Raw genomic sequence first — 21,508 nt, forward strand, 5'->3', positions numbered from 1 at the left:
AAATAATTCTAAAATAATTAAAAATATTAAATTAAAAAAAAAAATTAAATTAATATATTAAATAGTAAATAAATAATTTTATAATATATTAAATAAAATTTACTTTACTTTTACTTTTACTTTATATTTACTTATTTTTTATATTATAAATTATAATTAAGTTAATTTTTTATTTATATAATAGTTTTATAAGCAGAAATATTTTTAAAAATATTATAAAAATAAATAAAAATTACTTTAATAATATTTCCTTTATATTTACCTTTAAAAAATTTAATTTTCCTTTTTATTTTCTTTTACTTTAAAGTAATATAAGAGGGAAAAAAAAAAAATATGTAATATACTACGTAGTATTACAAAATGCAGAAAATTAATTATCTATAAGCTATATAGGGTATAGCTTTACCCCGCTGTAGCAAAAAGGAAAGCTGTACCGGGCACAGGGACAGCTTTCAGGGGGGGGGGGGGGCATAGGTTATCATAACACTGGGCGCCACCTGGGTTTCTCGTACTCATCGCATTGCTCGCTAGTTCCAAGTCAACCCATGGATTCGGTGCACTCATGCGGTAACGGCCGCAAGCTAGCAGGATTTAGGGTGAGGCCAATGGTTTGGTTCGCTGGAGGGGGCTGACCTGGTTGCCTGGGCCACACGGGATTCGTCCCTGGGTAGGTGATGGACCGCTAGGGAATAAATGTTCCGATGATTTCCAAGGAGCTTCTTTGGGGATTTGCCATGTTCGAACCATGGATGGTGTACCGAAGCGAGTTGTTTTGTGGATGAAACGACGGTCGAAGTTTGGGTAGATCTTTGAGGCTGCGATTCTGGACCGCCTAGCTCCAGTCCGTACTGGGCACCAAGCGTTGAAACTGCACGCTGGAAAGCCGTTGGAGAAACCCACTGAGAGTAAAATCATGATATAGCCATTCTCCAAGCTAGAGAATTCAATAAGGGATGCTTGGTCCTCATGATGCAGCAAATGATTATGAGGATAATGACTGAGTATAACCTACTCGCCTCATTCGCCATGCATGACTATGCGTAACAAACCTGATCGATGACATTAACGCACTGATAAAGCTGGCATAGAAATGGAACCTGAGATTACAGCATGGCAAAGGTAGTGCATTCATCAACATCTGCCCCATGTACAAAGCAGTCAACAGCTAAAATAGTTGCCATTTCTTCTATATTTGCAAGAGTCGTATCATCGTCTCCTCCCAACTGATTCTACTGGAATACGCCCTCAGCTGCTTCGTGTAATTGCACAGGTCCAATATACCCCCCATCAATATTACTTCACTTCTTACAGGGACTCTTGCAGAGGAAAGATCACCAAGGAATCGTCTCTCTCTCACAAAATCAACGTGAACATTCGTCACCCAACCTTGATGCCTACACGACACACGCTTCCAACGCGCTGAACGGGCCATTTCTCCATAATAAACGGTGACGCGAGTCTCCCATCCTCCGTCCAAGACGCGATGCTTCATCCCGGAGCTGCTGCTTCGCCGCTTTCCGGGCAATTCTGCCGGCCCACTGCTCTCACCGCTCCCCACCTACTATTTATTCTTCGCTCGCCCCCGAGAAAGCGAAGCTTTTCTTTTCTTCTTTTCTTCTTTAGCTCTCTTTGCCTTTTGGCTTAGATCAAGTGTAGTATCTGTTCTTTTCAGTTTAATCTCTGAAAGGTCTCTAAGGAGACCAATCGTGATTATTCTTATTTTTGGTCTTGGAATAGTTTCCTCTGTGCTTGCACATGATTCTGTTCACAGTGTCCCTGGTATTACACTGCCTCCAGGCGACGCGACTCTTTTCATTACTTGCTTGGGCTTGCCCGAGCAGTGAAGAAGAGAATTCTCTCCCCCCTTCTAGCGTAGCAAATTTTCGTTGGCGTTGGAGTGAGAGAAGGAAAACATGTGGGCGATGTCGCGGTCTGGTGTTTTTGACAGAGTTGAGGCTGCACAGAAAAGGTTGCTCAGTACTGTTGACTTTTTTTTGCACACGATGATTTTGCTAGCATCTATTCTACAGTCATCCAACGCTACCATCCATCTCCATTCAGTATGTCGACGTTGTGATGCTCAGTCGACCTCCATCTGTCAGCAGCACGCTTCCATCCACGTATCCTCCCGCCTTGCTCGTCAAAAACAGCATTGCGCCAGCAAACTCGTCTTCCGTGCCCATCCTCCCCAGAGGAACAAAAGTCCCCGGCAAACTGCCCTCCTCTCGAACCTCTTTGGTAGAAGCTTTAATGTCTCGCTCGGTCATCTCGCTCGGATACAGCCCTGGCGCGATGGAGTTGACTCTGATCTTGTGTGGTGCCAGCAGCGTTGCAAGTTGCTTGCTTAGCTGTGCTGCTGCCGCTTTGCTGCTACCGTAGGCAAATCCAGCTTTAGGCAAACGCGCATATGTTGCAACAGAAGCTGTGACGATGACTTGAGATTTTTGGGGAACCACCGCTTTCTTGTTTCCCTCGTCGAGGAGATCCAGGAACGCGAGGACGGTGTAGAGAACAGCCGTGACGTGAACGTGAAAAGACTGCGTAAATTCTTCCATGCTGTGTGCCCAGAGTCCCTCTTGAAGCGCCTTGAGATCGAGAGTGTTGGCATTCTTTATGATGTCTGAACTGTCAGCAGTGATGAGTCCGCTGTTGGCGAAGACGACATCGCAGTATCCTAGCTCTCTGCGAACTCGATCGGCAGCTGCTTTCAAAGAATCCTTGGAGGTGACATCGCAGACAATAGGTCGGATAGCCTCTGGCTTTGGACATGTATCTCTCGTGGTCGCCAAGGAGTCCTCTCGTCGTCCAAGGACATAAACGGCCTTGGCTCCGTTGACGGCAAGGGCGTGGGCTGTGACTCTGCCTAGCCCAGAGCCTCCACCGGTGATGACAGCAACAAGGCCATCGACTCGGAAGAGGGACTCAACGCTGTAGGGACTTGGATTCGTGCTCATGATTTCTTATGGAGGAAAGAAACTTTCTAGATGGATTTGCTACGACTGGGGGAGCTACAGTACTCTACACTTTCATCAGTTCTGTTTGGGGACCAAGAGTTTGTCTAATGGCCCACTCGGGAAGATGACAGGCGTGGATCTGCCTCTGAATATTACGCTCAACTATCAGAAGAGAGCAACTTTGTGGAGATAGTTTCGTTTTCCAGTAATAGCGTGGACACGAAATAGTCGGTGCTGACGACCAAACTAATAGTATGGAAATCAAACACAACAAAAAGTCGAGGTTCCCGCCCATGTGAGATTCGCTTATGGACTACTGGCGAAAAGGAGCGCTGAGCTGAGTCTACCAAGGCGCTGTTTCAGCGCAGCTAGGGGATAACGATTGACAGTTGTGGCCGATCCTTAGTGGAAGCTGGGCGCTGAGACGGTTCGCCACGAGACGCTATCGGCTTCAGTTAAGCGAGGAGATAACTCGGTAGGATACTAGACGTGTACTTGAACCGACCAAAATCTACATCCCCTTGCGACTACACATATGCTGAACTGGAATTCATCGAAATTGTGTTGATGTCTCACCATCCATATCTGCATTTCAGGCCTCGTTATCGATGTTGCCGTATCTGGAACCGGTCTTTCGACACCTCATTTCGCTCCATTCCAACAACCTCGGCCAGCATGTCATGCATGAACAGCATTGCAGAAAAACGCACAATCGATGGCGTGTCGCCCCTTGTTTGATAGGATAGCAACCGTCAATTCGATCTAGCATGGCTATGGGGCGTCGGATTGGACGTGGGATCCTCCTATTGGTGGCTGATATGGCCTGCCCAGGGGCCTAAAGAGGCGAAATCACATGTGAAACTCAATGGGCACCAAGTTGGAAATCAACATTGGCCGTGTTATGGATGACTGCATGTGCTGTTTGCTCTCTATAACCGGCTTGATTCTCCCTGCAGCGTTCAGTACAAGCGAAGCGGTATCTAGACATGTCGACATCTAACAACTTGCATTGTCCAAGCTTTTGAATTGGCCTGTCGAATCTCAATCGCAATCTCAATGGCGACAGACGCTGTCGCGGCCTCTAAACAGGCCCAGTACAAACAAGGCCCAACACTTCTTCCATCACCAGTTGCTCAAGCCGTGAGCCTTGCCGCTCGATCCACGTCGCTTGCCATACGCATTGGGTCAGTGGTCAGCAATGCAAGCCTCGACGCTGCGAGACTCACTACCCTCGGTGGCCTCGAGCTGGCCCGTGGGTTGATCGAGGGCGTAATCAGCCGGGCTGCCAAAGATGCTCTCGAACAATCACGAACCGAGCTGGCAATTCAAGACACAGAGACGGTTCTAGAGCGCAGCCTTGAAAACCTGCATTACGCTGTCACTCAGGCTGTGTTTTGGACGTCCGTCAGCTTCCGCCTCACAGGCACAACAATTTCCACCGCTTCCGCAGGATCGCAACTTCTCCTGTCGTCGTTGGACCAGCTCTTCGGCTCAACAGACTCCTCTCGGGCCGTTGCCAGCATCATCACACTTGTTCGGCGTGAATTTGAAAATCCTGCAACAGGCCTTCAAGGGGAAAGAGTTGGTGTCATTGATCTGACCCTTGCACTCAGCACGCTGGCCTATCTACAACGAGCATGTCGCAAGACCGCTCAGGAGGAACGCCGAAGACAGTCATACGAAGAAATAATTTGGGATGTTGTCGTACTAGAAGATGGAGACAGGGTTGACGTCGATGAAAAAGTGTTTAGCGAGATCCGTGGAGGCTACAACGCCCAGGAGAAAGATGACATTCCATCATCACTTCCCAGCAGTCCCTGGACTGGAGCGGAGGATGATGAAGCTGTTGTATCTCGTCTCAAGAGCCAAATCATAGCATCTCTGTCCCCAGATACAACAGTATCTGTCTCCAACTCGGTGTCTTCGGTCCAGACAATTACGGTTGACGTTCATGGATCTCGGCTCCTTTCCTTGCCAACACCTCCAGGTGCCGAAATTGTCGAAACAAAATCCATCACCACGGGAAGCCACCTATCATACTCATCGTCGGATCAACATGACCAATCTTCAGCATCATCATACCGAGTGGTATACAAAATACACCGCAACAAGAAGGGGACATCGTCTTTTAGAGGCGACGAGGATTACAAAGACGAGGCCGTCGAAGTAATAACCGACAACCAGAGCTGCAGTAGCGAAGAAACTCTAGCTCCAGGAACACCGACTATTACCATTCCTGATGACCAATCCCCTCCTGCATCACCTACTATGCTTCCCTCTTCTGCTTTTGCACTACAGTCAAGGCCGTCTTCATCAACTGAGACAAAAAGGCGCCATAAAACACAGTCTCATGAATTCTCGAAACCAACAAAATCGAGTTCTCGAAAACACAATTCCGACTCTGCCAAGGCTATTGCTTCTCGATCTGCAGTCTCTTCAAAAGAGCCGATATATCTCGAGGACTTGGAGGCCATGGCAAATCAAAAGAGGCAACGCACACCAGTCCACAGCTCAAAATCGCATGACTCCCATAAAAAGAGAAAAGGTGAAGCGGTGGTATCCTCTAGGTCGTCGGATAAAAAGACGGGCTTGAGACATGTTCTTCGAGGAAGCGGCCCATCCATCTCAACCATCTGGAGTAAGGAATCAGGTTCGATGGACTATATAAGTGGCCAAGAGAAACCAAAGCTTCACATCAAATCTCCTCATAGAGATTCAGCGAAGGAATTACGGGCAGGATCTCCAACCAGTGATTTGGTACCAAGATCACCCACTGAACATCACAATGTCTACCTTGCTCCGCCTGGCCACCGCCGGAATCGGTCGTATGCCACCAGCATATACAGCGTTGGCACTAATGACTCTCAGTCGTCTTTGATGTTGTCATCGTATTATCAAAAGAGCTCTTACAACACAGCTGACGCTCTTCATGCTCTTCGACAAGAAGGCTTCGTCGATGGAACCTTTCCAGAAGGCCACCTCCTCCCTAACATTACTCGATATATGCGATTCTCCTCTGCGTGCTATGGCTCCAATTTCCTCAGGCTCACCGGCGTGACAAACGAGACGCCAAAGCTTGGTGTCTGGGACGGAGTTCACAACGATATTCGGCATTTCGTTCATCATACCGAATCGCAATCGGACAATATCCTTCTCGCTTCATTTGTCGACCCCAACGGAGGCAGCGATGCCACTGGTGCCACCGGATCTGGTGTTCCTTTGGTCCATTATATCTCGCTTGACCATGCAGCAAAGGCAGTCGTTCTTGCTTGCAGAGGAACATTAGGATTCGAAGATGTCTTGGCCGATCTAACCTGCGACTATGATAGACTTGTATGGAGAGGCAAAGGCTACAGAGTACACAAGGGCATCCATGCTTCTGCTAGGAGATTGCTATACGGTGGTGACGGTCGCGTTCTGTTGACCCTTAAAGAGGCTCTACGTGAGTTCCCCGACTACGGACTTGTGCTCTGCGGGCATTCACTGGGAGCTGGCGTTACATCTTTGTTGGGAATCATGCTGTCTGAGCCAAATCCAATCGGACCTGGTTTCGTCACGTCTGCCGAGCCATATACTCTCAGACCCCCGCCGAATGAAGCTCTCGTCAACGTGAAACTGAGCGACATCCGACCTCCATCCGGCCGTCGCATACATGTATATGCGTATGGCCCTCCCGCCGTCATGTCATCATCCCTTCGCAAAATCACCCGCGGCCTCATCACTACTGTCGTGCATGGTAATGATCTGGTTCCTCATCTGTCCTTGGGGTTGCTGCACGATTTTCAAGGCGTCGCTCTCGCGTTTAAGCATGACGAGAACAACACCAAGTCTGAGATCCGTCAGCGCATCTGGAATACACTCCAAGACAATGTCTCAGAGAGATGGTACTCTTATCGCAGTGCGAGCAAAGTTGCCAGCAGCGGAGGCGTCAGCGACGAAGAGAGATGGATGCTTCCCGCGCTGGAAAACATGAGGACGAGCATGAAAGGAAAGAAGCTTCTTCCACCGGGCGAGGTGTTTACCATTGAGACTCAGCGGGTACTGAGGAGAGATGCATTCCTTCTTCTGGATGAGGAGCATATCGGGCGGCCTGCTCAGAGGATCGTACTCAAATATGTAAAAGATGTGGAGGGACGGTTCGGAGAGCTGCGGTTTGGAACGAGCATGTTGACGGATCATAGTCCGGCAAAGTATGAGGATGCTCTGAACAAACTGAGAGTTGGGGTTTCGGCATGAGATTTATGAAGTTCAAAATGAGGCTGGGAAATTTGATATCAAAACTCTGTTTGTTGTGAGGTTATTACAGTGCTATAGACATGATTCCATTTTGTTAGATAGTTGGATTTTACAATCTTCGAACCGTTACCACCCAAACGCCTCCTTTTTGTGTTAAATCCGTTGCTGTATCTTCGCCGCTCGTTGGGCGAGTCCGTGGAGCCTATCCCGGACACCGCCGTAGAGACTGTCAGTAGGACCAAATTTGACTATCTCGGAATGAGATTGTGCTATAGGCCATATATGATCGTCATCATTCTCCCATGAGCGGCAATGGACTGCAGAAGATTTGGTAACAAGAACCTTTGGAGGGCCCATCATACGCCATCGTCCATTTTGATCCTGTTCATGTTCAGTGTTAAAATACGTAGGCCATGCGGAGTAAGATATTATTACCTGTTGTGCGGTGGGCGACCCTGCTGTTTCGTAGAAGCAGACAATTTCTCTGTCTCCCTCTCTGCCTAAGGCAGGATGAAAGTCCTCCTGGAGCTGATCCAAAACTGGGGATGTTGTTCCAATAGACTTTACCAAAGGAAAATTAGGGCCGTCGTCGACCATTGGGATGAGCGACTCGATATCCATGCCGTTGTGAGGAACACCGAAGAAGACGATCCCATAGATCGCCCGGAAAAGCTTCTGATCTTCCTGACTAGACGACTTTGACAGAGTGATCAATGTCTGCAAAGTTTATTAGACAAATAGGCACTCTTGGTGTAATCTCACTTTGCTTACCTTCTTGACGATTAATCCACCCAAGCTATGACCCATGAGAATGATAGGCCTTGTCCGTGGAGCTTGAATGAGAGCGAGGAGGTTTGAATGAAGTGCAGTCGACAAATCATCTATATCTTGCACGCTTCTGCTCTTGTAGACATTTGATTTGTGACCGTAGATCATGACTCGTGCCATTGGACGATGGCTATGGGTGTTGATGAGATCAGACGGCAGCGCGTCTTGTAGCCACATGTAATTGCCGTTTTTATCTTTGAAGGATCCGTAAGCGTGTCCTCCAAGTCCAGATACAGCAATGACACTGTTTGGTGGTTAATGTGGGAAGACCTCTCGGGATTGGCATGCGTACTCAACATCATGGTCTTCTGCCGGAGGTGAAAACAGAGTCGTAATGCCGAGAAAATCTCCATCCAGTCTGAGGGGAAGATTGGAAACTGCCAGCGCACTCTCGTCTGTTTCCAATAACGGAATATACCAAGGCTTTGCGGTTTGCACTGGTGGCGGAGGGTCTAGAAAATTCACCGTGGCAGTTTTAAAGTGGCCGTCTATCTCAGTTGCGAGAGATTTGACCACAGGTTGTGAAGCAGGTTCATGGAGTTCGAGATGGCGCTGCAGTTGATCCATGTCCCAATTCAGTGGTACACCTCGAATTCGGAATGTAGAACCACCTTTTGGTGTTCTATTAGACTGAGACGGAGAAATTGAATCATTATTAAGAGATGAGGCCATAGCGAGAGGGGACAAAATAGGCAAAGTGAAAAATTACAATATTGCCATACGATGAGGTATTATAGAGAGAAATTGTGATATAGAGTTGCGATTAAGGATCTCAAAGACGAAGTATGCAATTCTATGAGTCTATATATGTCTTTTCTAAAACCTCATTTCCCGCGATCTATACCTGAATGATCCATCATAACAGGTTGTCGCTTCGTACTAATGATCTAGCAGTGTTTCGGTTGGTGAGTAGCGAGAGACTAATGCATGCTGAAAGGGTATGAAACCACTTGATGATATTATTTTGATCGTATTGCTCGTGATATTCCATCGGCAAATGCCTATTAAGCGCCATGGATCAAGTCTATTTCATTTCGGGACGTTGCTGGAGCTGAATCCGGTGATATCGCTGGTGCATTTGGCGCGGCCCCGCTCCCAATGCATCTGGTCGAGACTGGGGCCGGCGGCTATTTGAGCGTTGCTGTGAGGCTGACATCTAAAAATAAGAAACTCGACTTTCCCCTGCGGGAACATTTAAGCAAAAGGCCGTAGAGGAGATGTCCTTTGCTATGCGAGTCCAATGTGAAAGATTCGGCGGAAAATGTAGTCCAGTCTCATCGGAGCTAGGGAGCTGGAAACGCCTCATTTGGGGTGGAAGCTGTTCGATCTTTCCAACTCTAAACGACGAGTTTATCTTTCGAATAAGCAAACCGCGCGCCAGTGAATAGAACAGCTCCAGTCATGAGGACGGCACCACTAAAGATAATGCCTTGGGAGTAACCGCCGTATCGATCGATCAGGGCTCCAGTGATTGGAGTGCCTCCCAAGGCACCAAATCCGATGAGAAATGTAGACATTCCTATATATGTTCCGATCTATAAATGTGTTAGATTGTATAGCTTTGGGTATGCTGAATGTCAAATTGGAGCTTACTTTGCTTGGATGATCTGCCGTATGTGAAATGGTAGTATACATGAGGCTAATAATCATACCACTTGTCGCGCCAAACAAAATGGCCAGCACGATGAGGCCTGCTGTCGAAGTAATCTTCAACCAGCAAAACATCAGTAACCCAGAGGCGTAACAGGCTACAGTGATGACATTGAACTGGCCAAGATACTTGGCAACAGAACCAGCAAACACTCGGCCCAAGAACGACCCTGCATTGATCAGGGCAAACAGATAGGATGCCAGACCTGGAGACATCCCGTGTAGTGAACCATAGTCAGCGAGGTAGAAGTACGGCGTCCAGAGTCCCAAAATGACCATGAACAGGGCTGCCACTTGGAGAGAGAAGGCGGGAATCTTGAACGCATCTGGCAAAACTAAAGCGCCCTTTCTCTTTAATGGTGTTGGCCGAATAGCAATTGATGCAATTGCCAACAAGAACAGAGTCAAGAAGCCACAAATTCGCTGGCCCCAAGCGAAGCCCACGGAATTTGTTTGGAGGAGGTTTGTCATGATTACTGGATAGATGATTCCTCCGAGGGGAGAACCAGTGGTGGCAAAGGCCATGGCTATCGGTCGTCTCCTGTGGAAGTAGTGCCCAACAATGGAAATTGCGGGGGTAAATATGAGGCCGGCCGAGATGCCAATGAAGATTCCTTGGCAAAGAATAAATTGGTAGAGTTCAGTGCAAAGGCTTGTGAGCATCATGGCAACGACAAGGAGAAGAGAGAATGGCCAAATGATAACCTGAAAGATGTGAGTGTTAGTCGCACTCAAGGACATCGTTATACTTGAAATGTTTCGTACCATTGCTCCATACCGGTCTGCGAGCGGACCAGCGACCAAAGCCGCTGCGAACTGGGCAAAAGACTGAATAGCACCGATCCATGCTACATCAGATGGAGAGTGGCCGGCTAAAAATGTCTTGAGATAGTATGTTTCGTAGACTCTATCATTGGAGAGAAGTTGTGTTAGCTTTCATCCTGCTCAAGACTGAACGACTGAGTACGCACCCAAAGGAATTAACATAGCCAAAGGATGCAAAGGATGTACACCAGCATCCAAAGACAACCAACCATGCCCGCAAACCTCCTTCCGGATATTCATGCACATGGGCCTTTGTCTCGTTGGAACTCTCAACGACCTCCTCACCCCCTGAGAAGATTGCCGACTCGATCTCGGTGGTGCTACCCGAAGACATGGTAGCAAATGAAATGACTGGGCACTAAGATTTAGAGTCCTTGGTCACAGGAGGGATGCACACTACCCAGGATAGCCGATCGTAGATCTGCTTGAATCTCATTTATCCTCAGGAGTTATGGGTGTCTGAGCTTAAATATGGTCAAACACGGCCATTGTTGAACAGCATCATCTCCGAATCACCGAGCTGACGGTCCACAAACGTGCTGCGTGGAGCAGTCAACATAAAAAGTCAACATAAAATCCATCTTCTTATCTGATCCTCACAGCCCGTCCTCGATTTACGAAATAACTCCAGGCAGAGATCTCGGTGTAAGGCAAATTGAAGCTCGATCGATAACGCCTCGTCTGGGAATAGCGCCGGAGAAAGTGACGAGATTTTTTCCACAACTGGAGAGGGTGGAGAAGCGCTGATGACGGAGATGGTCGGTCATTTTGCAAGCCACCCAATCACGGCCCACCGGGAATGTATAGAATATCTCCTTGGAACCCTGGACGGCCCTTTGCAACCTTGATATGAAGATCAAGAGAGCATTTGAAATCGAGGACAAACTCTGCACCCGCCAAAATGACAGACGATCCGGAACGGGTGTGTCCGGCTCCGACAATAGCCGATGTCGGCAGTGAGAAAGGCACTGTCCGTTTGGAGGCTCCAGCTGCAAGCTCCAACTCCAATGCCGGGCCTCAGGAGGGACGCACAAGGAAGAAGCGCCTTCAGTTGAGCTGCGGTGAATGCAGAAGGAAAAAGGTAATTCGAAGAAGGTTCACTTTCTCAGAGGCGATAGTGTCTTTGATTATCATTTTCTGACCCAGAACACTCGACATTAGCTCTCTTGTGACAGAGGCCGACCATGCCGCCGCTGCGTAAGGACGGGAAGAGCAGACCAGTGCGAATTCGAAACTAATCCGAGGCCTCTGTTGTTACCAATCAATCATGGCGCTCAGTTGGAGCAGATTAAATCCGACCAGGCCGAGCTTCAGAATCTTCGAACTGAGATTTTTCAGTTGAGAGAACTGCTCTCGAAGCCTACTCCTCAGCAAGGTAGGGATCTCTTTACCGAAGATGTCAACGGCGATGAGATTCCCAAACGAAGTGAAGTGGATGCCAAGGACGCCATTGCCATCAGTCGGAATCCCATCAATGCCAACGATGGTCCGCCTGATCCAAGAGAGAAGTCCCCACGGGGATACTACAGACGACATACGCTGCTGCGATTCTTTTCAGAGGTGAATTCCATCTCTAGTTTCATCTAAGCAGCCATCTTAGGTACTAATTTAATGCAACAGATTCCGCAGTTGTTTCCATTCATCAAGGAAATAGCTGATCAATGGCTTAAGCCCTATGGAATCTACATCAAGAAGAATAAAGCTGGCAAAGATGATGGCTGGAGAATGAAGATGGCAGCCCAAGAGCAGCCATTGATAGAAACTCTGTTGCCACCAAAAGGTGACACAGATGTGCTAATCGCCATATACCTTGATCACTTTGAGCAGCTTCATCGTGTTGTTCACGTCCCGACATTCAACAGGGAGTATATCAACTTTTGGACTCCTGGTAAGCCCCGATACCCAACGATGGCAGCAATGATATTGTCCATGATTACGGTGTCAATCTGTGCCTCTTCCCACCTTGTGGGCGCTACCCCAGTCCCTGCCGCCTACAGAAACATGGCTGAGCAGTGGATTTCTTCAATCGACGACTGGTTAAGATTGCAAAGCACAAAACATCGCAAACTTGTGCACTATCAAGTCGGCTGTTTAATGTACATTGCCAAACGGATGAACATTGTCGGAAAGAAGAGATTCTGGAAAGATACCGGCTCTTTGGTACAAGACGCTATCATGGATGGTTTGAATCGCAATCCTTCCATGGCAGATGCCTTTTTCATAAGGGAGATGAAGAAACGCATATGGTACACTATTCGCGAGCTGGATCTCCAGAATTCCTTTGAATGTGGCCTGCCCACTCTTCTCCACAGCGTCGAGTGCAGTGTCTCAGCGCCCCTCAACCTTGCTGATGAAGATTTTGACGACACTACCAAGCAGACTCCCATGTCAAGATCCTCTGATTACTATACAACGTCTTCTTACCAGTTCCATAGCTTCCGCAGCTGGGAGCTACGCCTCGAGATATCACGACGATTGTTCGGATCCGGATTCTTCAGAGCTCTAAGCTACGACGATGTGTTGCGCTACACTCATGAAATCACAAAAGCGATCAATGACCTTCCCCCCTGGAACAATAACAGAACTGACAACAAAAGTGATGCAAACCTTTTGTTGTCGTACTCAATATTGGAGTTTCAACTCAAGGAATGCCTATTGGCTATTCATCGGCCATACATTGACAGAGAAGGCGGCGGCTATCCACTTTCGGAGAACATTTGTTACCAGACATCACGAGAAATACTGGTTTCTAGTATCCAACTTACGAGCGTGGGGATTCAGAGCTTGGCACAACTGCGCGAAGATCTTGCGCTTGCTTCACTCCATATAACGCGTCTTACTCTATTACAACCAGAAGGTTCGTCTTTTCCATCTCTTCACGAGCCATTTTCTTCTAAATATCATACTAACTTTCAAACAGGCTCCAGTAGCATCATAATGACCAATGCACTGTCGACTGTCGATTTGCTAGAGCAATGCCTCCTCGTTATCGAAGACAAGTACCTGCGCTTCTCTGATCCTTGGACCTTTTTTATCATGTGCACAGCCATCATGCTCATCAAGATACATCTGGGAAAGGAATCTCGACAAAATGCAAAGTCGTCTTGTGCACGAAGATTTCTGGACTTGTACTATAAGAATGTATGGATGCATCAGCCTGCTGATCTCGCTCAACAGCAGGCGATTACGCAAGACATTGTCAATCAAACCGCTGTAAGTTTCGCATCAACCACGTTTCTTTTCACGTCGTTCTCTATTGCGGATGCAAACTTACGACCACATCCATCACAGGCTTCTAATGCCTGCCCACCACCTCCTCCAGATGCAAGCGCTCTTCCTACTGCAGTGTGGCTCGACAGCAGCTACCCCGATGTAAGTTCAAACTCTCGGTAATAAATATGCCGGCGCTAATCTTCCGATAGGTTGGAAATGATCCTTTCGATCTCGCAGTTGAATTAGACGTGTGGGAATCCGGATTTCCACTACCGGGTTTCCCGAACTGCTAACCACAAGCCGATGTCGCTGTATCGAGTTTCCGAAATGGAGATTCACTAACACGGTATGCGAGCCGAGCGCTTCATGGTATCAGAGCCGAGCGCTGCATGCTGGAAATACCTAATGCAACTCTTTTGTTTATCCGCACGTATGATATCGTTCAACTGCAGCGGGCACGGCTGCTATTGGGTTGCGAAATCCACTTCATTGAGTTCCACATGATGCTTCTCCGCACTCTTATGTCCATAATGTATAAATGAATTCGAACGATACTCTTCTCATTTCTATACTATATCAGCTTAATCACAACGCGAACAAGAATTACCTGCGATCTTTGTGCATTTCATTCGAAACTGTATCAATGGCGTTGTTCCAGCCGTTTTCCGTCTCTGGAAAAACGGCCATCATAACTGGCGCCGGTTCTGGTTTGTCTCTCACATGCTAAGTTGGTGATCAAACAACTGAAGGATGCTTTGACTTACTTGCGATTCATATTAGGCATTAATCTTGCTTTTGCGGAACTCCTTCTCTCGCGGAACTGCAATGTCGTCTTTGCCGACCTGGAGCTGCGGCAAGAGGCAAAGGATGTCATTTCCAAATACCAGAGCGATGGAAGAAACCAGGCTTCTTTCATTCGGACAGACGTAACCTCGTGGTCCGATCTTTCCAAAATGTTTAGCTTTGCCCTGGAAACCTATGGGGATTTTGACATTGTTTGCCCTGGAGCCGGAGTATACGAGCCTCACTGGTCCAATTTCTGGCATCCGCCTGGGTCCAGCGAAAGCAGGGACGCACTCGAGGAAAATCACTATAAGCTGCTGGATATCAATCTGACGCATCCCATTCGTGCAACACAGATGGCAATATCGCATTGGCTATATCCTCGCCCGCCCGCCAAAGGTTCCAAGTTCAACAGTGCTCCGCCAAAAGTATCACTCACCAACCCAAAGAGGGTCGTTCACATCTCTTCAGTTGCTGGGCAGATTCCTGTATTTAGAGCTCCGCTGTACGGCGCATCCAAGTTTGGTATTTCTGGCTTCATCCGCTGCCTCACACAGCTAGAGCCTCGATTCGGAGTGCGCGTAAATGGTGTTGCGCCTGGAGTTGTCCGTACTCCTCTTTGGACGGAGCATCCAGAGAAGCTGATGAATGTTGACGCTGCCCAAGATGCGTGGGTGACTCCGCAAGAGGTAGCCCAAGCAATGCTACAATGCGTTGAAGAGAACGAGTATTTGGGGGGAACGATCTTGGAAGTCGGCGCGGGTCATACTAGGAAAGTAAAGGTTTACAACGACCCAGGCCCAAACATGGATCCCTCCGGGGGCATTATTACCAGCAATAGTGCCCTTGGCGATGATGAAGTCATTGACTGGCTGCATGAAGAGGCCATATGGGGAGCTCAAGACTAGGGATTTGAGCCGTCGCGTATTATGTGTTGATTACACATTCTTCTGTCGCCTAGGGTTCCTGGAGAGATGGAGTTTCAGCCTTGTGGGGAGTAGGCAAGCATACATGTACAAGCAAGGCACATGGCGAACGACTCCTAGAGGCATAACGAATGGGGAACTTGATACAAGCATCTGGAATAAAGAGCATATGCTCAATTCTGTTAGTGCAAGTGAGAAACTGTTCGGTTCAGCGTCACAGGCTCCACCAACAAGATAGTGTGCATGATTCCAAACCCATGATCACCAAGCGCTTACAGCTGAACCAGACCCCACGGGCTTGCATATATTACCCGCGATCCCAGAAACCAATTATGCCTCCTATCATGTGGGATTCCAGGTTCGCCCACCCTGGTCGTTGTATCTACGTGCTTATTCGCGACTAAATTTAGGGGCCCTGTGGCGCAGAATACTGGGCGAACATGATATAGTCTGGAATCAGGAGTTGAGTATTTGGCATGTGTTTTGAACTGCACCAGAAGGTTCCCTATGAGTCGCACCAAACATGAATGCCGACAGGCATAAATAGGGGGAACTAATCCCTCTTGAACGGAAAAACTTGACTTCATTGTGCTCCATTGTTTCGGTCTTGCAAACCTAACTCGAATGATAACTATCTGTTCACAACCCTATTTGATCCTTTGATTCCTTCATACAACTTAACAACTCTTTCAACTTAACAACAATGGCTTCCATTCTCCGCAAGCTCTTCCGGCGTAAGAAGCAGCCCCCGCTGGTCTGTGCCGTGAACCTAGATGCCGATGGAAACCCTGTTGGCGAGCATCCTGACCATGTGCACACGGACGCTTGCTTTATCAACTTTGAGCCTCTTGCCATTGCGGAGCTATTCCAGTCGCAGTCATGCCAGTCATGCCCTCCTGCTCTTCCTGGTATCCATGCCGCTACTGCAGACCCTAATGTGCTCCTCCTGAGCTATCCCGTTACACTCTTTGACCACACGGGGTGGAAGGACACCTTCTCGAGCCTCACCAACGACGCCCGTCAGCGTGCATACGCCAAACGCTGGAATCGCACGAGCTTGTTCACCCCTCAAGTCGTAGTCAATGGCGTTGCCGACGGCAGTGGCCGAACCAAGGAAGAGATTCAGCAAATCATCCAGCAGGGTAGAGAAATCCAGAAAGCTCGCGACTGGCACATCTACGTGGATGCCAACGATACCGAGGTCCGTGTCGATACCGACAAGCAAGAGGCAAATCCACACGAAGTCTCTCTCGTCGTCTATGCCAACACCGACCAGACCGTCAAGGTTGGCAAGGGAGTCAACAAAGGCAAGAAGATTAACCACCGCAATGTCGTGACTTCAGTCACAAAGATTGGTGACTGGGTTGGCGGAAACGCAACTTGGTATCTGCCCACGCCGCGAAGTGCCTTGGCACCTGATCAAGGCGCAGCCATCATCATCACGGACGGTGGTCTTGGAGGACCGATTATTGCAGCGGCCAAGATTTAGAGATGGACATGTCGAGAATAGAAGTGTATGTAGTTTGAGATACCAGAAGAGCTATACGCTCTTATTTGTATTTGGTTCTACTTTTATGCAAGATAATTTTAGCCCTTAATATTGCGTCGGAGCTTTTGTTTCCCTTCGGGACGGCTGTGAGTTCGTGATTGACTACTGCGTAGTGCTGCAGGCGTACCGAATATCCGGTCCGCTTGCATCCAGATTTGTCATGTATACGAACAGAACTGACCCAAGGCAATCCGTGAAAGGAAGTTGAGAACGTTGGTACAGAGTTCGTTAATTGCACCATTGGTTTCAGGTCACAGTTTAGTGACCTCCTAGATGTCGTGGAGCAGATTTTGGGCCTGAGGAGCATTGACTGCTTTACATGATGACTATTGGTTTGTACAATAACTTGTCGCAAAGTTTGATCGCGGCTGATGGCCATCTTGAAGTTGTGTACAATACGGAGCATCAACAGTTACAGCAAAACAGTCCATAACACCGCCCAACAGTCCGCAATCTTCCGCAACTCTAACAACTGTTGCCGATCAGCATGATAAGTCCAAACTATCGATTCATGACAAGGCTCCATAAGTTGTGATACTATTGAGTTGTCCCAGTTGTTGTGATATACGAGGTCTTCAGGGGTTTCGTGGAACAACGGGGCTCCCCCGCTATACAAGTGCTTATTTCTTTGCACTTATGCATCCATTACTCAGGATTTGTAACTATTGATCGTCGGCAAATGGATAGGAGCAACTCCATGAATGAGAACTGCTCGCATGTTTCTAAGAGTGCTTTTGAATGAATGTTGACAAGAACTTGTTCAACTCCAACACGCAACAGAGCTATACGCATACGGTATCTGACACATCTTGCCGAGGCCAACGGACGCGTTCTTGTTCATTCAATGTGGAATACGATGTGAACAAAGTCCCCATAACACCAGAATAGTTGCTTCTAAGCGAGTTTAACGAGGACCGCGACGGCTCATGATGTGGTAAGCTATCCCCTGCTGCTTACGTTGACTGAGACCTTACTACTGCCCTATCCGGTATTACATGGTGCCAACGTGTGCGTATATTCTGAAGCGAACCCTTCATCTCCGCGGCCAACGATCCACAGTATCCACTCCAGCTTCTTCATGAGGAAAATGGGGTGGTGAATCAGAATTCCCTAAACTGCATTAGACTAGAGAGCTGCTAGAGTAGTGGCTCAGACGGTCTATATTATCTCGACAGTGTATCCTTGACTCTTTGTAAACTCCAAGAAATCCTCCTCTTCGAGATTATGTGTGTTTCCCTTGAACGCTTCTCCTGTATACGTCCCTTCAATGTCAAAATTGCTCGTTGAAAAAGCGCCCAATCGAATATACTGGCCTCGTTTGTTCGTTCTTTGAAGTACCAAGCCTCTCATATCTCTTCGACTTTTAAAGGAGCGATAGGCAACATATAGCAAGAATAATCTGGAAGCACCGCCCCCATCATCTGTCGCGGGCGTATCCCAAACCATTTCAATGTTAGCAGTTTCAGCGCCCTGCTCAACTTTGCACATATGGCCTCGAACACGTAGCCAACAACTTGTGACTCCATCGAACTGACTAGCAGATCTTCGCTGAATACCGCCCAAATCCACCACTGCTATATTTGGGTGCAAGTAATCCATATCGGCAGACTCGACGGCACACGTTAAAGCGGCCCATGACCATGTTGGTGCGATTTGTTCCTGCTCCATGTTCTGCAATGACATCGATGGGGCTTCTGTCCGGGAAATCCTGCGCCAAACTAGAGCCAGCGGGAGATGCGCCATCCATATGCCTGCGACGTATTCAGCTGGCGACTGCAAACTGAGGATCGAATATCTTTCAGCAAGGGCCGACACTGCAAGTAGTCGATCTCCAGAGAAGCTCAAGGATGTTGCAGAATATTGGCGCACGACGTCATACCAAAGAGCATTCATCGTATCATCTGGTAAAGCAGCTGAGGAAGAGGCGCTCAAAATGCCTCTCATATCGCTAGGGGAGGTCGGATCAATAGGCTCCCCCTCGGGTCGGATGTCTGATGCCAAGAGAGAATTGCATTCCCAGAATACCTGATGCTTGGTGAAATGAAGTACTCGAGGTGACAATATCCGCTCTTGCAAGACCCATCCTCGCCTGTTCAACTCACCTTCGTCAGATTCGACCAGTACTTTATTGTGGAAAACAACCAGGTCAAGCGTTTCACCGACTCCTGGAAGTTGCACACTGAGTTGACATGGAGAAGTCTTCAAGACATCTCTGTTGAATATTAACCCGTCTGCTCCGCTCGTGGAATCAGTAGCCGATATGTTGAGAGACGAGTTGTAGTAGATCTCTCCCATTAGAGCAATCTCTTTTGCTTTCTCGGAATCGTCATCTTGCATGATGCACATCGAGTCTATCCAGAGATATCGGATTCCCAGACATCTGGTGACGTACATCGCATGCCTGAAGAGCTTTGCATTGGAAGACTCGAGCAGCTCTAACGGGATATTGCTGTTCAGAAGAGTCGGCGCCGTCGTCTAGTTGAGTATAATGCTTGGCGAATTGCCCCATCGGTGACTCAGTGTCATGTATCGTATATCCAACGGAAGAGATTTGGTAGAAATGATTCGTACTGGCGGCGCTACATCGATATCTAATGCTTGGAATTCCTCGCGTGTGAGTGTGCTGCCAGAGTAAACCTGATGTGGCTGATCTGGCATCACATCTACCAGTCTTAGTGGCAACTGTCTCTTCATCGGAGGCCTTTCGCACTGCCTGTGGGTGGTTGTGGTCGAGGTGCAATTCTGCATCCATACTTGAACTGTTTGCAGAGCTTCAAAAGACCAAGTAGTTGGAGTATGATGCAAGCTCACGGCTGCTTTGGCACCTGAGGCGAGTCAGTCTCTACCTCTGAGTCGGCCTTGGGTAGAGAGATTCCATACTGATCTGAATCCGTAGATCTTGGATAAAATCGTACTTGCGTATCTGAAAGCCAAGATCAAGCCGCTGATCGTCTTTGTCTCCCCACATTACCCATTGGATAGGGCTATGGGGGTCATACGCATCCAAGATGTGGGGGAAGACGTGAGCTATCAGTGAGCACATGTGGCAGGATTTTGCATTGTTGTTTGTAATTAATAGTGAATGGTGTTCCTCGGTGAACTCTATTGCAACATCATCTGATATTTTGCCATCTTCTGACTCGGAAGTGAGGAGATGGGCCGCATGCTCAAAGAGGCCTCTGCACTGCCTGCACACTTGATTCAAAGATGATATCATGACTCAACTATGGGAGATACAATTATTGGCCTATTATATTGTTAATTTGAGAAAGATGTGAACTGGAAAATGTGCAGGTTGCTCTCGAATAGAGCTGGTGGTGGGCGCCGTTTTATTGTCCCACCTCATCGAATCTCACCAACCCCGCAGAGAGCTCGAAGGATTCGCATTATCCACAGCTAGAATATGCAACTTGAATAGCATCAATAGAAGTTTTGATATTCAGCTCCTTTGACTCTTGTTTCCTCCATTTCACTTCTGCCTATGTTGCTACTGTATAGATACAACGCACTTCCCTGATTGCGATTCTTCATGGCTACCTACATCCTACATTTTACATCCTACATCCTCCAACTTACAACAGCACGAGTCTCGGCCACCATTTCCATATACGCACGAGAGAAGACTATGATGGGCGCAACTGATATCATCGACTTCAACAGTATGATGCTTTCGAATCATGCCTACAGAGATATCACGAGCAGCACATCTACGAAGCCTGCAGCGGCGCTTTTCCTCCCTAATCCATCGTACTTGGGATCTCGAAAGCCCAAATCGAGATTCTTCAAGAGGGGTGCACGATCCTTGTACCGAACAATTCTATGCAGTTATACGCTATAAGAGTTTCTACTACCGGGGACACGGTTTTTTATAGCGCGGTGCTCGATTCCTGTAGTGAGTTGCAGTCCACCAAACTTGGACCAAGCCCAGCAGCCAGGACTGGGAGAATTGCAGTCTCATCAAGCCAAAAGTCGACCATTGTGACTTCAAGATGTGAGAAAATTATCACCATTGTCACCAAGTTTTGCAGTTTGGATCACGAATCTGGTGTTGTAACCCTCTGATGCTGCCACATTCTGGATGGGATTTGGGTTCATCATGGCAAAGTTGGGCATTGGCAGTTCGATTTTGACCACCTCATCGGGGTTATTTCGCTTGATAGTGGTGTCTGGTGAGCTCAATCGTCGCCAATTTGGATGTCTAAACCTGAGTTTGCGATGTTTTCGTCCAAGTTTTTGGTGTTTTCATCTCTCGAAATCTCCAGCTCGAGACACAATTTGAACCAAACGTGGTCGGTTTGGATCTCGCCAGTTCAAGTTGGTGCCTCCATCGAGGCGATTTGCCGCATCTTGGATATTTTCGACGTTGTTCAAGACCAAAATTACCACCAACTGGAGGTTGTCGAACTCTCCCTTGGTGTTTTCAACGCCCTTTCTTGCGATTGAGTCCAAGTTTTGTGAGTTGTCAACCACCAAAATTATCGCCAACTTGGGTCATCGACATCTTCTTTGGTGTTTTCAACTCGCTTTTCTTGCCGTTGAGCCCA

At 47.8% G+C, this 21,508-nt stretch overlaps 8 protein-coding genes across 8 annotated transcripts; 4 read left to right on the plus strand and 4 right to left on the minus strand.

Annotated features, from left to right (window-relative positions):
• Window positions 1-1,968: 1,968 nt before the first annotated feature.
• V8C40DRAFT_251480 (SDR family NAD(P)-dependent oxidoreductase) lies at window positions 1,969-3,287 on the minus strand. Its single transcript, XM_083217197.1, has 2 exons — window positions 3,071-3,287; window positions 1,969-3,018 (listed from the first exon to the last, which is right to left on the minus strand). The coding sequence occupies exon 2, from the start codon at window positions 2,952-2,954 to the stop codon at window positions 2,058-2,060; it is 897 nt and encodes a 298-aa protein (XP_083070351.1). The 5' UTR covers window positions 2,955-3,018; window positions 3,071-3,287; the 3' UTR covers window positions 1,969-2,057.
• Window positions 3,288-3,458: 171 nt separating this feature from the next.
• On the plus strand, window positions 3,459-7,429 carry V8C40DRAFT_251482 (lipase family protein). The gene has a single exon (XM_083217198.1). It carries the CDS (start codon window positions 4,011-4,013, stop codon window positions 7,188-7,190), a length of 3,180 nt encoding a protein of 1,059 aa, XP_083070352.1. The 5' UTR covers window positions 3,459-4,010; the 3' UTR covers window positions 7,191-7,429.
• V8C40DRAFT_276314 (uncharacterized protein) lies at window positions 7,344-8,690 on the minus strand (the record flags this gene model as incomplete). The annotated part of the gene is made up of 3 exons (XM_083220821.1): window positions 7,344-7,907; window positions 7,962-8,262; window positions 8,311-8,690. 3 exons carry the CDS (start codon window positions 8,688-8,690, stop codon window positions 7,344-7,346), a joined length of 1,245 nt encoding a protein of 414 aa, XP_083070353.1.
• Window positions 8,691-8,795: 105 nt separating this feature from the next.
• On the minus strand, window positions 8,796-11,316 carry V8C40DRAFT_251485 (MCT family MFS transporter). Its single transcript, XM_083217199.1, has 4 exons — window positions 10,640-11,316; window positions 10,434-10,575; window positions 9,612-10,373; window positions 8,796-9,553 (listed from the first exon to the last, which is right to left on the minus strand). Exons 1-4 carry the CDS (start codon window positions 10,825-10,827, stop codon window positions 9,356-9,358), a joined length of 1,290 nt encoding a protein of 429 aa, XP_083070354.1. The 5' UTR covers window positions 10,828-11,316; the 3' UTR covers window positions 8,796-9,355.
• A 27-nt stretch (window positions 11,317-11,343) lies between these two features.
• Window positions 11,344-14,122, plus strand: V8C40DRAFT_62846 (uncharacterized protein). Its single transcript, XM_083223212.1, has 6 exons — window positions 11,344-11,574; window positions 11,655-12,053; window positions 12,114-13,350; window positions 13,414-13,706; window positions 13,785-13,865; window positions 13,916-14,122. The coding sequence occupies exons 1-6, from the start codon at window positions 11,395-11,397 to the stop codon at window positions 13,997-13,999; spliced, it is 2,274 nt and encodes a 757-aa protein (XP_083070355.1). The 5' UTR covers window positions 11,344-11,394; the 3' UTR covers window positions 14,000-14,122.
• Window positions 14,123-14,349: 227 nt separating this feature from the next.
• V8C40DRAFT_268229 (uncharacterized protein) lies at window positions 14,350-15,397 on the plus strand (the record flags this gene model as incomplete). The annotated part of the gene is made up of 2 exons (XM_083219938.1): window positions 14,350-14,413; window positions 14,487-15,397. 2 exons carry the CDS (start codon window positions 14,350-14,352, stop codon window positions 15,395-15,397), a joined length of 975 nt encoding a protein of 324 aa, XP_083070356.1.
• Window positions 15,398-16,118: 721 nt separating this feature from the next.
• On the plus strand, window positions 16,119-16,904 carry V8C40DRAFT_281090 (thioredoxin-like protein; the record flags this gene model as incomplete). Its single annotated transcript, XM_083221526.1, has 1 exon — window positions 16,119-16,904. The coding sequence occupies one exon, from the start codon at window positions 16,119-16,121 to the stop codon at window positions 16,902-16,904; it is 786 nt and encodes a 261-aa protein (XP_083070357.1).
• Window positions 16,905-18,122: 1,218 nt separating this feature from the next.
• Window positions 18,123-20,643, minus strand: V8C40DRAFT_276318 (heterokaryon incompatibility domain-containing protein; the record flags this gene model as incomplete). Its single annotated transcript, XM_083220822.1, has 4 exons — window positions 18,123-19,439; window positions 19,536-19,615; window positions 19,845-20,159; window positions 20,541-20,643. The coding sequence occupies 4 exons, from the start codon at window positions 20,641-20,643 to the stop codon at window positions 18,123-18,125; spliced, it is 1,815 nt and encodes a 604-aa protein (XP_083070358.1).
• Window positions 20,644-21,508: the final 865 nt, after the last annotated feature.

This window comes from Trichoderma camerunense, assembly GCF_050948025.1.
Source record: "Trichoderma camerunense strain CBS 138272 chromosome Unknown V8C40scaffold_15, whole genome shotgun sequence".
NCBI lineage: Eukaryota > Fungi > Ascomycota > Sordariomycetes > Hypocreales > Hypocreaceae > Trichoderma > Trichoderma camerunense.

Coding starts and splice junctions, on each gene's coding strand:
- V8C40DRAFT_251480 (XM_083217197.1), bottom strand. CDS start 2,954: ATGAGCACGAATCCAAGTCCCTACAGCGTTGAGTCCCTCTTCCGAGTC.
- V8C40DRAFT_251482 (XM_083217198.1), top strand. CDS start 4,011: ATGGCGACAGACGCTGTCGCGGCCTCTAAACAGGCCCAGTACAAACAA.
- V8C40DRAFT_251485 (XM_083217199.1), bottom strand. CDS start 10,827: ATGTCTTCGGGTAGCACCACCGAGATCGAGTCGGCAATCTTCTCAGGG. Junction 10,576..10,639: donor GGCTATGTTAATTCCTTTGG/GTGCGTACTCAG, acceptor CTCCAATGATAG/AGTCTACGAAACATACTATC. Junction 9,554..9,611: donor CGGCAGATCATCCAAGCAAA/GTAAGCTCCAAT, acceptor ACACATTTATAG/ATCGGAACATATATAGGAAT.
- V8C40DRAFT_62846 (XM_083223212.1), top strand. CDS start 11,395: ATGACAGACGATCCGGAACGGGTGTGTCCGGCTCCGACAATAGCCGAT. Junction 12,054..12,113: donor TGCTGCGATTCTTTTCAGAG/GTGAATTCCATC, acceptor TTAATGCAACAG/ATTCCGCAGTTGTTTCCATT. Junction 13,351..13,413: donor TACTCTATTACAACCAGAAG/GTTCGTCTTTTC, acceptor ACTTTCAAACAG/GCTCCAGTAGCATCATAATG.